General features: G+C 35.3%; 1 protein-coding gene across 1 annotated transcript in view; it reads right to left on the reverse strand.

Annotated features, from left to right (window-relative positions):
* Positions 1 to 8,301, reverse strand: part of LOC144972843 (meteorin-like protein) — a 44,508-nt gene extending 36,207 nt beyond the window's left edge. The window contains exon 1 of the mRNA XM_078914551.1: positions 7,349 to 8,301. Coding sequence (XP_078770677.1) covers positions 7,349 to 7,479 — 131 coding nt within the window. The 5' untranslated portion in view covers positions 7,480 to 8,301. The remainder of the gene's footprint in view (positions 1 to 7,348) is intronic.
* Positions 8,302 to 15,368: the final 7,067 nt, after the last annotated feature.

A 15,368-nucleotide genomic window follows, 5' to 3' on the forward strand; every position in this document is an offset into this window, starting at 1 on the left:
ATAATCATCATCATCATCATCATTATATCATATATTTTTTTTTAAATCTTTTTATTTTTTTTAAAAAATAACTTTTATTTTCAAAACGACAACGACAGCCAAGTTAAAGGTGAAAGTTGAACCGGAAAAGGGTGATCTCAGTTTGTAATAAAAACCTTATCAAGTCCCGGATTAGTTAAGTTGGATAACAGAATAGCAGGCTTCGCGTGTCGGCCAGACACTTCAACGCCATAAATCTGCCTGATAAATCCTCTGAGACAGGGGCGCCAAACTGATACCCGGATCTAAAATTACGTGTATGTTCAAATGTGTAACAGAACATGTTGAACATTAGTCAAGGTTGAAAGTTGTTGGAATCTTGTCTACTGTATTGATATACAGAATGACGCATCCCAATCCCAACTGGCGGGGAATACAAATCAACCTAGTATAAATGAAGAAATTGATTTTAAAAAATAAATTAATAATAATAAATAAAATGATATGAGCTTCAGTTTGTATTGAGCATTCTTTCCTCGTTAATATCGTCGTCGTCATCACCATCATCATCATCATCTTCGCCACATATACCATTATCATCATTAAATACGATTATCGGTACGATCATTATTCGCTCATTTTATTTCATTGTTTTGATAATTCTCATGGCATGAACACCGACTAATCGGAGTGAATAAAAGTGACACCACTTTGGACAAGTGTAAATTTGATCTAAATAAAAGGTGGAAAAGGCTGAAAAAGACGGCATATCAGGAACAATGCCTAATATTATCATTCCACACTGAGCACGCACAAAACGTGTCAAACTGTTTGACAATGAAAATCTAATGAGTACACGCCTTGTCATAACAAACTCTTGTTTATAGTTGACAAATTTACGCTCTTTTACACAGGGAGATCTCCATCGGCCTACTTGGGAACTCTCCAACGAAAGGAGTGTATTCAACAATGACAAGAACATTCACTATTGCAGTCCGAATTATGCAACTGTCAAGGGTTACTTCCCGTGTCCCCTTGGAAACGAGGACCAACACAATGAAGCAATAATGAGGCTTGTAACTGCCACGACTCCGTTGAAGGGAATTCAAGCCACTTACAGATTCGAGCTTGGAACGTTTCCTTCCGGCGATACCGCTCTTCAAATATGTCCAAGAGAACCACGAAATAAAGCACGTTTTCCAGTGAGGCGCTGAACAAAAGACCATGACTACGTCATGAATCAAGAGAAACCAGAACAGCATAAGAATGTGAGTCACGAGGCCATTTGTTAATTTAGTATAATATTAATATACATTAATTCTTTTAATTGTGTATCCCTTATCCCAAATTATTGTTATTAGCTAAAGGATTTTGAGGCCAAAACATTCCGTGTTTGGTATTAAGTTCTTTTTCGAAGCAGTTACTGCTATATTAACTTTTGTTCATAACTTCTACAGTCCACAGCATCTAGCAGCTTAGTTTCACCAAGAAAATCTGACAAGCAAAGGCAACGCAACCTGCTCTTTTTTTTTAATTTATTCATTGTACACTATTTCGGGTATACTATGAGCACACAGTGTTACTAAAATAACTTATCCGGAAGATATATAGTGGACTATTCAGCCAATCGCTATTATATTCTAGATGTATAATAATAGTTGATTAGAGAGTCTTACTGCAGTTTTATAGTATATTATTATACCCCACAGGCCAGAACTTTTCTACCAACATAAATCGACATCTAGCGATTTCTAGCAACCAGAAAACATAAACGAGAGAGAGAGAGAGAGAGAGAGAGAGAGAGAGAGAGAGAGAGAGAGAGGGGGGGGGGAGACATAATCTAATTTACACAGGAAAGTATAGTGCGGCTATGTGGTCTAGTGGTATGACACTCGCTTTCGGATCGGAAGGTCCTGGGTTCGAGCCTCGCGCTCGGCGCATAGTTGAGTCCTTGGAAAAGGCTCTTTACTCACATTCTCTCACCGTACTCAGGTGTAAAATGAGTACCTGGCCGTTAACAGCTTTGTCTTTGTCCGAAAACTTGTAATATCGCCTAACAGGCGTCATGTCCCGTCCTACATGTTAAATGTTGCTGTTGCCCAGGGACCCCTTGTAAAGCGCTTTGAGCACATTTAGTGGATATTGCGTTATATAAAGCTCAATTTATTATAATTTATAGAGCGAAAGAGAGTGGTGATAGAGGGAAGGAGGAAGAAAGAAAGAGAGAGAGAGAGAGAGAGAGAGAGAGAGAGGGGGGGGGGGGGGAGAGAGAGAGAGAGGGGGAGGGGAGAGATAATCTGAATTCAACAGGAAAGTATACCCTTTTAAAGACTCTCGTTTATCCTCTATTCTAGTATGCACAAACAAAACTCCTTTTTCTCATTTAGGCCTGAAAACCTTTAACTTTGTAAATCCAAAGTTAAGATGACCCCCTACATATAAAAAAAACAAAAAAAAAAACAACTTTAATATGAAGTTTTGTTTGTATGTTTGTTACAGTGTCGGGTTTCAGACTTTTTGATAAGTTGACGACCTACCACCCAACGTATTGACATAACTATCAAGAAAAAGTTTTCTGACCAAAAATAAAAAAAATAAAAATGGTTTTGTTTGTCTGTGTTACTAGTGACAGTCCTCAATCCATTTCCTATGAAAGCCAGTCAGCCTGGTATAGAAATGCAAATAACGCCAGCATAGAAAGCTAACCCGAGTTCCTATTATGTGAAAAGCGCAGCCCCTCTTATTTTCAAAGAGGTCTCGGGGTGTTGTGAAAGGGAAGTGCTTTTTACTACGATAAGGCTAAGGCAAGGCAGGAGAGGCGAAAAGATCTATAGTGTGTTCCTGAAGGTGTGTCAACAAAATGTCACTCTGATCCTTTCACCGACACACATATGATAGTAGTAGTAGTAGTAATAATAATAATAATAATAATATTAATAATAATAATAATAATAATAATAATAATAATAATAATAATAATAGTAATAATGATAATAACAATAATATTAATAATGATGATGATAATAGATCTAATAATAATAATAATAATAATAATAATAATAATAATAATAATAATAAAAATAATAATAATAATAATAATAATAATAATAATAATAATAATAATAATAATAATAATAATATAAAATAATAATAATAATAATAATAATAATAATAATAAAATAATAATAATAATAATAATAATAATAATAATAATAATAATAATAATAATAATAATAATAATAATAATAAAAGAGGTCGAGCAACAGATAGACCCTCTGTCAAACCGATTCAAAAACCAGTCCTGGGCTACAAGTGCTTCTTTCGAGGAGTATTTGAAACTGGACCCAAAAAAAATTCACTTACGATCACTCAGAATCTATCGACCTTCCTTCTGTATTTCATCGACTAAAAAACTGACCGACTCTCTCTCTCTCTCTCTCTCTCTCTCTCTCTCTCTCTCTCTCTCTCTCTCTCTCTCTCTCTCTCTCTCTCTCTCTCTCTCTCTCTCTCCCCCCCCCCCCCCCCCTTTTTTTTCTTTCAACTTCAAATAGCCCTCTGGCCATTCAACGGCCAATTGGCCACTCCAATGACACCAAAACTAACTTTGTCACGCTAATCTTTTGTCTTCCAGTGGTCTTTGAAACAACCTTGTCGTTAATGCATCGTCCGCACAAACACCTGGTCCGCGCTATACAAAAGGTAATCCTTTGTTTGTGTAAGACCTAAGGTGTGAAAGGGGTCCCTCTAATCCCCTTAGGGAAATGCGGTGCACGCCAAAAAGACCTTTAATAAACAAGTGAAGATTTATTAATCGTACTATTAATTAAAAGAGACTCAATAATGTTAGCATCTTAATTAAACTCAAGTTGGAACGGGAGCGTCTACCAACTCAAGCTTAAAAGCATAATTGACGTTAAGTGTCGATGTAACATTATAATTAATTGCATTATTTATTATAATTTCGTCACCCTGTACAAAGGTATAATAAGCCACCCATGAAGCAAATCGCGAAAAGGCTTATCATTGGGATAAGAATTAGGACTTATAGATATAGATATTTAGATTGATTGATGGAAGGATGGAGGTATAAACAGACTAGAAGAGAGGGAGGCAGGTGGATATAAAAATTATAGGAGAGCCAGACATGAGGAAGATTGAGAGCGAAATCGAGAGAGGTGAGAGAGAGAGAGAGAGAGAGAGAGAGAGAGAGAGAGAGAGAGAAAGAGAGAGAGAGAGAGAGAGAGAGGAGCAAACAGGTTTTAAGTTTTTTAAAAAGGAGAGAAATACACCCCCCCCCCCCCCCCCCAAAAAAAATTTTTTTTAAAAAAGAAAAAAAAAGAAAACGAGGTAAAGACCAAAACCAAACAAACTAACAACACAAAACAACAAAACAAACAACCCGATAGGTTTGTTTACAAACTCAACAAAATTTAATGCAATTCTTTTTTATTGTTTTAAAATCGTGAGTCTACCCATATATCTATTTTCTCACGAAGATAATACCGCATAGAACCTTGAAATAAAAATGCGAACGTACGCAAATGCACCCGGCGAACTGTACGTAATTTTGCGCGTGCAAGTCATTTTCACCCTTCAGCCAATCACCGAACAGCTGAAAGAAATATTCCCACACTAATGTTAACACATACATTTAAACGGCAAACCCTGGAAACGTTACGAACGTATGTTTTACCGTCTCTCTGTCGTGAGAAAGTGGCATGGCAATGCGCGAATTTCCCACCGAACGTGCATCCAAAGGCGAACAAGGTAGAGAGCAATAATATTACATACGAGCAACAACAACCTTGAATAAATTGGCAAACGACTTTGTCATTCGCGTATTGAAACAATAACCTAACTTACCACCATCAAAGAGGGGATGGGGCGGGGGGGGGGGAATGGGGTGGCGATATGGCCGAGCGGGTAAAGAAATGTAATATAAACTTTGGCAATCCTTACTCATGCCCGACTTTTCGGCCCATTAATTTCTTTACACATCCCTTAATCCCTTTATTCGTTCACTTAAGACAACAGTATGAGTGATCTTTGACGTTTGATGGATCACATATGCACACACATAATATTATCCAGCTCTCTGAATAACCCTTTAAATAAAATGTAAACTAATAAACACAAACTTCGTTTACCGGGTAGATCATTCTGAACAATATCCGACTTCCGTGCAAAAGGTTTTAGTTTGACCCCGAAACGTCTGTTATAAATGGGTGGTTGGGTCAAATATCAAACCAAACAGAAAGTACAGTATTTAGGTTGTTTACTATTTTTATTTTACAAGATGATTATTGCCTTTCAATTTAATTTTAAAGGCGGCTTCCCCTAATAGGCCCATTTCATCAAAGTATCATTATATAACTATGTTTCAAAATTTTTAGCAAGTAGTCTTTCACAGCCATGTAGTAGGCCCATGGAAATCGGAATATATCCTGGTTTCAATAGCATGAAATAGATAATAACAATTGCGTGCTACCCCTTGAATAGGACGCTAGATAATCGCAGGGTACTTTCCGTCAAGTCAAACAGACCCAACAACCCAATCACTGTTGGGTGTACAGTGGAGTCAGAGAAAAAAAATCGACTTCACCGGGGAACAATCTCGGTCCCTGGGCTTATGAAGCTGCTGTACCAAGTGAGCTATCGTGACCCCCCCCCCCCCTCCCCCCCTCCACATCCCCCTATCATTAATAGCGATGGATAATTACAACCTTGATAAGACCGCACAAGCTACCATCATACAATCGCATCCCTGACGACATAACATTTCAACAACCATCTACCATGCAATTTTTAAAAAAAGGACAACATTTACAGTTTCGGTATCGGTTAAAGGCCTCTTTGGGGATTACAATAGTTCAGTTGGTAGAGCACTCGCTTCACAAGCAAAGGGACCAAGATCGGTTCCGGGTGTATCGAGATTTTTTTGGACACCCCACCCCCTCCCCCCCGTCCGCCCAGCAGTGATTGCGTAGCTGGTTCTGTTAGATCTGTGACAGACTAGCGTCATATCCAAAAGATCACAACTGCTATTGTCCGTTTTACGCTATAGAAACCGGGATAAACTCCGGCCCAGGACTACTATATATAGCCCCTTTCGCATTATAATTATTATCTACAAATGTCATCTGAAATGTTTTGTTGACAGGCATTAAAACAAATATCCAAACAATACAGAGAGAGAGAGTCCCGATAGTTTAATTGACAGGGCAATTGACTCACTAACTAAAGCACAAGTTCAAGTTCCGATCCCTGTTACTCTTTTCCTTAAAAAAAAAGAAGATGATAACCCCAACTCCCTCGTCTCCACCCCTCATCCCAGTGATGGGTAATAATAGTAAGTTAACGATTACGTTCCCAATCTACAACGATCGACGAACGGTGTGGAAGAAAACGAAGATCTGTCCTCAGAGTCTTAGGACCAATACCCCCTATTGCTAATCTATGCTTAGGACAGATCTTCGTTTCTTCCACGTCGTTCGTCGATCGCTGTAGGTTGGGAACGTAATCGTTTACTTGCTAATACCAGCCTGTGTGTCGTGGCCCACATAGCTAATCCTCTCCGGGCACTAATGTGTTCGTATCGGAAACAAAAACATTATTATTATTATTATTATTATTATCGTCGTCGTTGTTAATGTTATTATTATTATTATTATTATTATTATTATTATATATATATTATTATTATTATGCATAATAATAATAATAATAATAATATAATAATAATTACTATTATTATTATTATTATTATTATTATTATTATTATCATCACCATCATTATCATCATCATTAACAATAAAAGTATTGATACTTGTACTAACAATCGTAATTATAATACTAATAATAAAACGAAATTAAAAAAAATAATAATGAAACTAATACTTAAAATAATAATAATAATAATAATAATAATAATAATAATAATAATAATAATAATAATAATAATAATAATAATCATCATCATCATCATCATTCATCATATCTTCATAATATTATTATCATTATTATTATTATTATTATTATTATTATTATTATTATCATTATTATAATAATAACAATAATAATATTGATGATGATGATGCTGATGACGATGGTGGATAATAATAATAATAATAATAATAATAATAATAATAATAATAATAATAATAGCAATAATAATAACAAGCTAATGATGATGAGATTAACATTAATAAAAACAACTATCTGTGTATTACCACTGAATTCAACTAATTACTATTAATCAATTTACAAAGGCATTATAATTAAATATTAGGCCTACCCAAAAAGGTATAGATCTAGGCATTGTAATTTGATAAATTTAATATCATAATAAGATTCAGAATTTATTGTTTACCTGATGGGACAATTGCATTGGTCACACATTTGCTGGCCAATTGTTGACGATGTCAATAGCATTGTCATCAGCATCATCATCCACACTTGATTCAACATCATCATCATCGACGACGAGGTATCCATTCCCATTCAAATAATGATGGCGGCAATAGAAGCCTAATGGTTGTAAGTATAATACATCCGTAAACGAACTCAAACTTAATAATTTAATCCTGCTACTCGTTCGTATTCACATTATCATTATTATGTATTCCGTTTATTTAATCCAAAATACCAATTGACAGCATTGATTCCCAGATCTAAACAAAACGTACATCCATCATCCTCGAATTAAAGATTCTACATCATGAATCACTCGTAAAGAACAAGTTATTAATTATGGTAAAGAAAATGGACAACTCTGCGCCGTGTATAACAATATTGCATGAATAGCTAATTTGTATTTTGTTTTGTTTATTTTTTTTTACTCTCACTGACTCAATGATATTTTTGGAAGGACAAATTATGTTCTTTATCTGAATAACTAAGTGGCTAAATTAAATAATGGGAGAGGCTAGCACTAACGCCAACAAAAAGCATATGTTACTACGTACAGTTGTAGGCTATGTCTATAAATACCATATTATATATCTAAATCAAAATGGAAATGACTTCAGTATTATCTCGAGCTATTCAACGAAATTTCACTGTGAAAATCAACCATTAATGCAAAGAGTTGCAATATGTTGAAAAAACTGACAATATTAATCCAAAGTGAATGTTAACACAATCCAAGAAGCAGGCAAATTACAACTTTGTACGAGAATAATATTACATTCCGTAGGCTAATCCTCAGGTGTCATAACCACAGCATACATTCAGTTTACAGCCCTAAAGAAATCACGGGGAAACTTGTTGCTTTCTGAGTCAACGTGCTGAACCCAGCTCCTTCGACACATTGCCGTGACCTGTGAACCCCACATCCCAAAGCAGGCAAAGCATTGCAATTCGACACCGCCTCGCAAATCGTCGCGAATTTCTCGACTCGCGTGTTTGCGTTGTTGCTCGCTTGTTGAACGAGGGGGAGGGAAGGCATCATGTTGTTCTGTGTGGTGTGCTAATGTTTGGGTAGTAAAAGTTGAAAATAATTAAGTGACGATTAATATTTTAGATCATTACAATCACAAGATAAAAGCTACAGTATAAGACCGAAATAGTTGTTCAATTATGGGAAAGAAAAATAAACAGTTCGAGGATTAATTAGCTTTAGCGCCAGAGGATGAAAGGAGGGGCAATCATGGTACAAACCACGCCCTTTACACGTGCGATTGGCTCACAATCTCGAACTGCTTAATTTTACTCACGGTTTTACTATTATTATTATTATTATTATTATTATTATTATTATTATTATTATTATTATTATTGTTATTATTATTATTATTATTATTATTATTATTATTATTATTATTATTATTATTATTATTATTTTTATTATTATTGTTATTATCATCATCATCAACATCATCAGCATCATCATTACAAAGGCGAGTCGATGCGCACAACCAACGTTAGTGATATAATAAGTCATTGAGACATTATAATATATTTAGAATAGAAGAAAAAATTAAATAGAAGAAAAAAAGATTCATTTAGATCGAAAACGTTTTGATTATTTATTTTTTACACAATGTTTCTGTATGACTTTTCTTTCCAATTAAATAGACTAGATGAGGGAGAATTCCAGGCAGCATGGGCGATCCCAAGGAAAAGTAATTGATTATTTAATCTTGCATTTCTTGTAAGATCTGACTAGTCTCTTGTAAAATAATCATCTTTTAAAATAAATAAATTAATTAATAAATAAATAAGTAAATAAATTAATACATAGATAAATAAATAAATAAATAAATAAATAAATAAAATAGCAAAGCGATCTTATATTATTCTATTCTAATAGGGAACAAACGTGTGATGTCAGAAGGCTGGTTCCAATCTTATCGGAAGTGAAAAACCGCTCTTCCGGAAGACTAGATACATACTTTGTGTAAATGATCTTCTGGGTTCAGAGTGATGCCATCTTATTTTCTAGCCTAAATAATTATGTGCTGGTCGCCAATCAAGATCATCCATCCTCGCTCTTTTACGTCCCGTAATCTAAAGATGATGTCTGTACATCCTGCTACTAAAATAATTATGCCACCTCATTATTAGTCCTCCGAAAGACTTCCAAGGAGTTTGGAACCGAAAGAGTAGAAGCGTGTTGTCACGAATACTCTGTCCTAATTTTTTTTTAAATAGCAAAGCGATCTTATATTCTATTTTTTTTTTGGTGCGGTAAGACACTCGCTTTTGGATCGGAAGGTCCTGGGTTCGAGCCTCGCTCGTCACATAGTTGAGTCCTTGGAGAAGGCTCTTTACTCACATTCTCTCTCCGTACTCAGGTGTAAAATGAATACCTGGCCGTTAACAGCATTGTCTCTGTCCGAAAAAAAATTGGAACACCACCTAACAGGTGTGAACAAATTAATGATTATTTCTTAAAATAGAGGCCACCTTAAGCAATATACAGATCTAATTCAAAATGTTCAAACTCGGAATTCAAAATTAGATTCAAATCATTTAAGATGGCCAGGCAATTAATTTAAATTCTCACCGAAACGTCGATTGTTTTGTGTTGTTCCTTTATATGAGTCACATTTACTCCCCGTATCTTTCTCTCGATTTTATTATCTCATTTAGGCACCTCTAGTTTTTTGGTTTTACATTCTCACCATACTACTACTACTACTACTACTACTACTACTACTACTACTACTACTACTACTACTACTACTGCTACTACTACTACTACTACTACTACTAACTACTACTACACTACTACACTACTACTACATACTACTACTACTACTAATACTACTACTATACTACTACTATCTACTATCACTAACTTAACTACTACTACTTACTACTACTACTACTACTACTACTACTACTAACTACTAACTAACTACTAACTACTACTACTACTACTACTACTATACTACTACTACTACTACTACTACTACTACTACTACTACTACTACTACTAATATACTACTACTACTACTACTACTACTACTACTACTACTACTACTACTACTACTTACTACTACTACTACTACTAACTAACTACTACTAATACTACTACTACTACTACTACTACTACTACTACTACTACTACTACTACTACTACTACTACTACTACTACTACTACTACTACTACTACTACTACTACTACTACTACTACTACTACTACTACTACTACTACTACTACTACTACTACTACTACTACTACTATACTACTACTACTATACTACTACTACTACTACTAACTACTACTACTACTTACTACTACTATACTACTACTACTACTACTACTACTACTACTACTATACTACTACTACTATACTACTACTATCTACTACTTCTCTCTTCTTCTCTCCTCCTACTCCTTCTCTCTCTTCCTCTCCTTCTCCTCCCTCCTCCTCTCCTCCTCCTCCTCCACCTCCTCCTCCTTCTTCATCTTTTCTCTACCCTCTTCTCCTACCCCTACTTATTTTGAGTTTCTAAGGCTAAAACACAATAAATGTGTCGTAAAGTGCTGTAACATACAATGACATCGCCGACTTAAAAACTTGTTTTGCAAACCTCAAATCCCACACCGGATATCTTTATTTGCAAATTTCATAGTCATGCATGCATGGAGGATTATGCAAATATCGTGTGTGATAATCTAAACAAGCCATTGATAATAAGATCTGATGATAACGACCAACGATTTTTCCCACGCATTGGGCGGAAACCAAAATCAATCGGACCTTCCTTTCTTCAGTTGAAATAAGAGAAGGAAATATTATTTTTTAAGAAAAAAAAAGAACAACAAATTGTTAACATTGCACATTTCCACGATCCACAGTGTGCTACACATAGAATAGCATATCATATTATATTTCAATATTAAATTTTAATGGCATCGGTATTTGAATTCTTTTCTTTAATTAAAAAAAAGAAGAAAGAATTAATTTGGAAATGTAATATCGACAGTAATGGTCTGAGTGAGTCGTCTGGCTTATAATATAATGATGATGAAGAAGGTCTATGTTTATTTTAAGTAAAGCGATATTAGTTGTAGTCAATATAATGGTGGATGACAATCATATCAAACTCTGGCAGCGTGTCTATAAAATGATTTTGCAAGGTAAGACACATTAAAAACATTATTTCGTTCAACTCTGTTGTGATGTAGGCAATGAAGGATATTTTAAGAGTGTTAGTTCAGAAATTGAACAAACAAGTGAGCTTATACCATTATGAAATATAAGTTTACTTTCTTATGGCGTCGTAATTTTTGTTGTTGTTGTTGTTGTTGTTGTTGTTGTAAATGCCCAAGACATAAATATATGCATTGTCTCTCTTTCTTTTTCTTTATTTTCCTTTTAATTTCTTTTTTTTTTCTTCTTTTATTTCTTTTATTTTCTTTTCCTTTTTATCTTTCTTCTCACTCTTTCTCTCTCTCTCTCTCTCTCTCTCTCTCTCTCTCTCCCTCTCTCTCTCTCCCTCTCTCTCTCTCTCTCTCTCCCTCTCTCTCTTTCTCTTTTCTTTTTTTTTCAAACCAACTCCATTCCTTCAGTGATTCCCAATGATTTTTTTTTATCCCTTTTAGTTACACCCCTTGGTTTTGTTTTGAGAGGCTTTTGACATGCCCTCGATCTTTGTGAAAACAAACCCGACGAGGCTTGAAGCTGGGACAATTTGGTTCACTTTCCCCCCAAACAAATGAAGCGTGCGTCAATATGTACATTGGTTTTAGGGTAGGTACTGGGTGTTGAGTAACAAACCGGAACAATATTGGTGTGGGATTTTATCTGTGATCACCGTGAGAAAGAGGCGGTGTTATCAAAACAATTAATTATTAGCCATGCATATTATAGTATAGTTTCCAGTTTGACAAATTAAATTCGGAAACTAAAATTCCAAATAATATCTGAATGGAATTTTAATTTTAATCATTTGGGATATCCGTTCCAATACAGATTTGGGAAGATCGGACATTTATTTCTGTGACATATCGTCTCAAAGCGTTATATAGAGCATTTATATAGCGCAATATCCACTAAACATGCTCAAAGCGCTTTACAAGAGAGAGAGAGAGAGAGAGAGAGAGAGAGAGAGAGAGAGAGAGAGAGAGAGGAGAGAAAGAGACGGAGAGTCAATGTGTGTGTGTGTGTGTGTGTGTGTGAGAGAGAGAGAGAGAAAGAGAAAGAGAGAGAAATAGATAGAGAGAGAGTGTGTGTGTGTGTGTGTGTGTGTGTGAGAGAGAGAGATAGATAGATAAATAGAGAGAGAGAGTGTGTGTGTGATAGAGAGAGAGAGAGAGAGAGAGAGAGAGAGAGAGAGAGAGAGAGAGAGAGAGAGAAATTTGAATGGATTGGTGTTATTGTTATGCGCCTAGAGCTTTATTGTATAGAGGATTGGGCGCAATATAAATAAATTTCATTATTATTATTATTGCAAAGAGTCCCTAGCCAATAACACTTAATTAACACGAAACATGAAGCCTGTTAGGCGATATTACAATTTGTTTTTACTCGGCAGAGACATCGATGTCAACGGCCAGGTACTTATATCACACAGAATTATGGTGATGAAAATGTAAGAAAAGAGCGATTTCTAAAGACTCAACTGTGCGCTGCTCAGAGTAGGACTCGAACCCTGGACCTTCCGGTCCGAAGGCGAGTGTCATACCACAAGACCACATAGCCACACGTTATTATGTTAGGATGGCTCAAATATTTAAAATTAAAAATTCTAACCTTAATTTAATAGATTGGATAGAATATCGATGTCTCCATTGGGGACACTGCTGTTTTGGGTTTTTATTATTATTTTTTTTTCCTTTTCTTTTTCTTTCTTAAAGTTCAAAGAGCTTAACTAATCTTTCTTAATTCTTATCATTTTGACACATTTAACAACTCTATTGTTTTAATCTAGTTAGTATCGACATAGTACCAGATTCTCGCTATGGGTCACATATTACAGACCTGCCTACTGCAACGAAAATTTCGTTAAAAAATACGGCTATGTGGTCTAGTGGTAAGATACTCGCTTTCGGATTGGAAGGTCCTGGGTTCAAGCCTCGCTCGGCGCACAGTTGATTCCTTGGAAAAGGCTCTTTACTCACATTCTCTCACCGTACTCAGGTGTAAAATGAGTACCTGGCCGTCAACAGCGTTGTCTCTGTCGAAAAAAAAATGTAATGTCGCCTAACAGGTGTCATGTCTAGTTCTACATGTTACGTGTTGCTGTTGGTCAGGGACCCCTTGTAAAGCGCGTTAAGCACGTTAAGTGGATATTGCTCTATATAACAGCTCATTAAATATTTTTTTTTTAATGACGAACTTTGGGCTCTAATTTCAGAACTTCACGATCAATTTCTAATTAATTGAAACTGATTGTAAATGAAAGGTGATACTAGACACAATAATTTTAAGGATTTTAAGGTGTTATATAACCATCGTGAGGGTAAATTATGTTTATCAATAAAGTTAACAATATTGCCGGACTCTGGAAAAAAACAAAAACATTTTTAAATATATGGCCAGAAAACTCGTCCTTCAAATATCAATCGATTTAAATGACCCTCATCTTAGCGAAAACCTTCAAACCTGGGACTTCAAGAGAGAAAAAAAGAGAAAGAGAGAGAGAGAGAGAGAGAGAGAGAGAGAGAGAGAGAGAGAGAGAGAGAGAGAGAGAGAGAGAGAGAGAGAGCGACAACAAAAACATTTGGCTTCTTTTGCAAAATCTTTCTGGCAAATCCAATTGTTTATATTGCATAGACAAGACTTTCTTTTCTAAAGTATTGCAAGGAATGGCCAGGAGTTTTGCCATCCGTCTCACTTTGTTTGTTTTGTTATTGTTGCTACTATTGTTGCTGTCGTCGTTGTCGTCGTCGTTGTCGTTGTTGTTATTGCTGTTGTTGTAGCTTCACACGGAGTAAAACTTCATTGTCCATAATGCATCATAATAGCAAGCCTAGTTCAATGCTGAGTAAGTCTTAGGGATGGCAATAATATACGATTCTTACACTCTTGCTTTTTGGCTTGGAATCCTGACGTTGTTCCCAACCGCTGCACGAGTTTGTGAGTGCGCTTTGGAAACAAAGTTCGAATTCCAAAACGCAAGAGTGTAAGAAATAATTTATTCTAGCTACCCCTCAATCAAGTCCTATTTCGTCTTCTTTACGTATAAGACAACTTCAAAAATATTCAAATGATATTTCATTTTAAAGAATCTGATTTTTTTGTGAAATTTACGCTTGATAATGTGACGCAGTGGCGGTTCTAGCCTATTTATAGAGGTGGGGCAAAGATGATTCGGTCATATATATATATATATATATATATATATATATATATATATATATATATATATATATATATATATATATATAATATATATATATATTTCAACTTTTAAAAAATAAAATATTTCAACCACAAATAATCACATTCACAATGAAATGACAATACCAGTAGATTTTAATTATTCCAAACGTAATCAAAAAGGAATCACGAAAGAGAATACAACAAAAAAATAAAGCGACGAGACAAAATGCGACAACACCTTGACAATACAAGTCCATTTCGTTCACTCGAAAAATTAAAGAGATGCTTTAATCCCTCAACGGCGAGATTGATATTTCTGTTACATTTTCAGAAGTACGTAGTAACTTTAAATTTTTCATCGAGAAGCAACAACCGCGATATGACTCGAGTTTCATTCAGAGCTCAAATTGCATCATTTTTACTGCTCTCTTGGTGGTTAGAATGATTGTGCCGGTGGTGGTAGCAGTTGGAATAATGGTAGCGGTGGTGGTGGTGGTGGTGGTGGAGGAGGAGGAGGAGGAGGAGGAGGAAGAGAAGACGGTGAGGGAGGATGTAATTATGGTAGTGGTTTTGTGGTGTGCTGTTGGTTAGAATGATAGTTGTGGAGACGAT

This window comes from Berghia stephanieae, chromosome 5 (genome assembly GCF_034508935.2).
Source record: "Berghia stephanieae isolate SIO BIC M18660-M18661 chromosome 5, UCSD_Bste_1.3, whole genome shotgun sequence".
Taxonomy (NCBI): domain Eukaryota; kingdom Metazoa; phylum Mollusca; class Gastropoda; order Nudibranchia; family Aeolidiidae; genus Berghia; species Berghia stephanieae.